The 705-nt window shown below is 42.0% G+C and overlaps 1 protein-coding gene across 1 annotated transcript in view; it reads left to right on the top strand.

Moving 5' to 3' along the window:
• The window catches only part of LOC119591081 (apolipophorins-like), a gene marked incomplete at its 3' end in the record, with an annotated part of 16,924 nt that overhangs the window by 5,456 nt on the left and 10,763 nt on the right, over positions 1–705 (top strand). The window contains exons 3-4 of the mRNA XM_037939802.1: positions 175–207; positions 464–630. Of these exons, the coding sequence (XP_037795730.1) occupies positions 175–207; positions 464–630 (200 nt within the window). The remainder of the gene's footprint in view (positions 1–174; positions 208–463; positions 631–705) is intronic.

Below are 705 nucleotides of genomic sequence, written 5' to 3'. Positions count from 1 at the left end.
AACTACATCTTCACAGAAAATCCTTACGCTTTCTCTGTACCTAATTCTACGTCCATTCTTCTCTCTTGCACTCTTTCGTTCTGTGTGCGTGAATCTTTCTAAATATATTGCAAAGATCTGATTGTTCTCCACTACGTCAAAATTGAAAATAAACCCCCATATTTTCTTTTACAGATTCCGTCTGTGCTCGAACCTGTAAAGTTTCTAGTGAGTATAAACTTCATGTGTTTCTTTTTTACACGAAAAAAAAATAAGGAAATGTGGAATAACCCTGTGATTTAACCCTTACAGAGAGAAAAAAAAAACATATTTTCTTTGGATTTTAGAAAATAAAAGAACTGGTTATCACAATAAATTTTAGCTTATGTATTATCACGAGTTAAATATGGATATGTGATTTCAAAAGAGACAGAGAGGTTATGAAGACCGTGTTAGAGAACGCCCTTTCTCCTCCACATCTCAGACGAAAGTGGCCCCAGCATCCGGTATCTTCCCGGCCATCAGTATCGGTACCAGTATGAAGGGCAGGTGGTGAGCCGGGCAAGGGCTGCTGGGAGCGAGGAATCAAGGATGTCTGTCAGGGCCTACGTCATGATCACGGCCAACACGCCGTGCGATCTGAAGATGCAGGTGCGCGCAAGGGCGTCCAGCCAGGGCGGATTCACGGATTAATGGCTCTTGTACCAAACAAAGCAGAGAGAAAGA

This window comes from Penaeus monodon, chromosome 28 (assembly GCF_015228065.2).
Source record: "Penaeus monodon isolate SGIC_2016 chromosome 28, NSTDA_Pmon_1, whole genome shotgun sequence".
In the NCBI taxonomy this organism is placed as follows: domain Eukaryota; kingdom Metazoa; phylum Arthropoda; class Malacostraca; order Decapoda; family Penaeidae; genus Penaeus; species Penaeus monodon.
The sequence above is the reverse complement of the archived record's forward strand: the minus strand, read 5'-3'. Positions and strand labels throughout refer to the sequence as shown.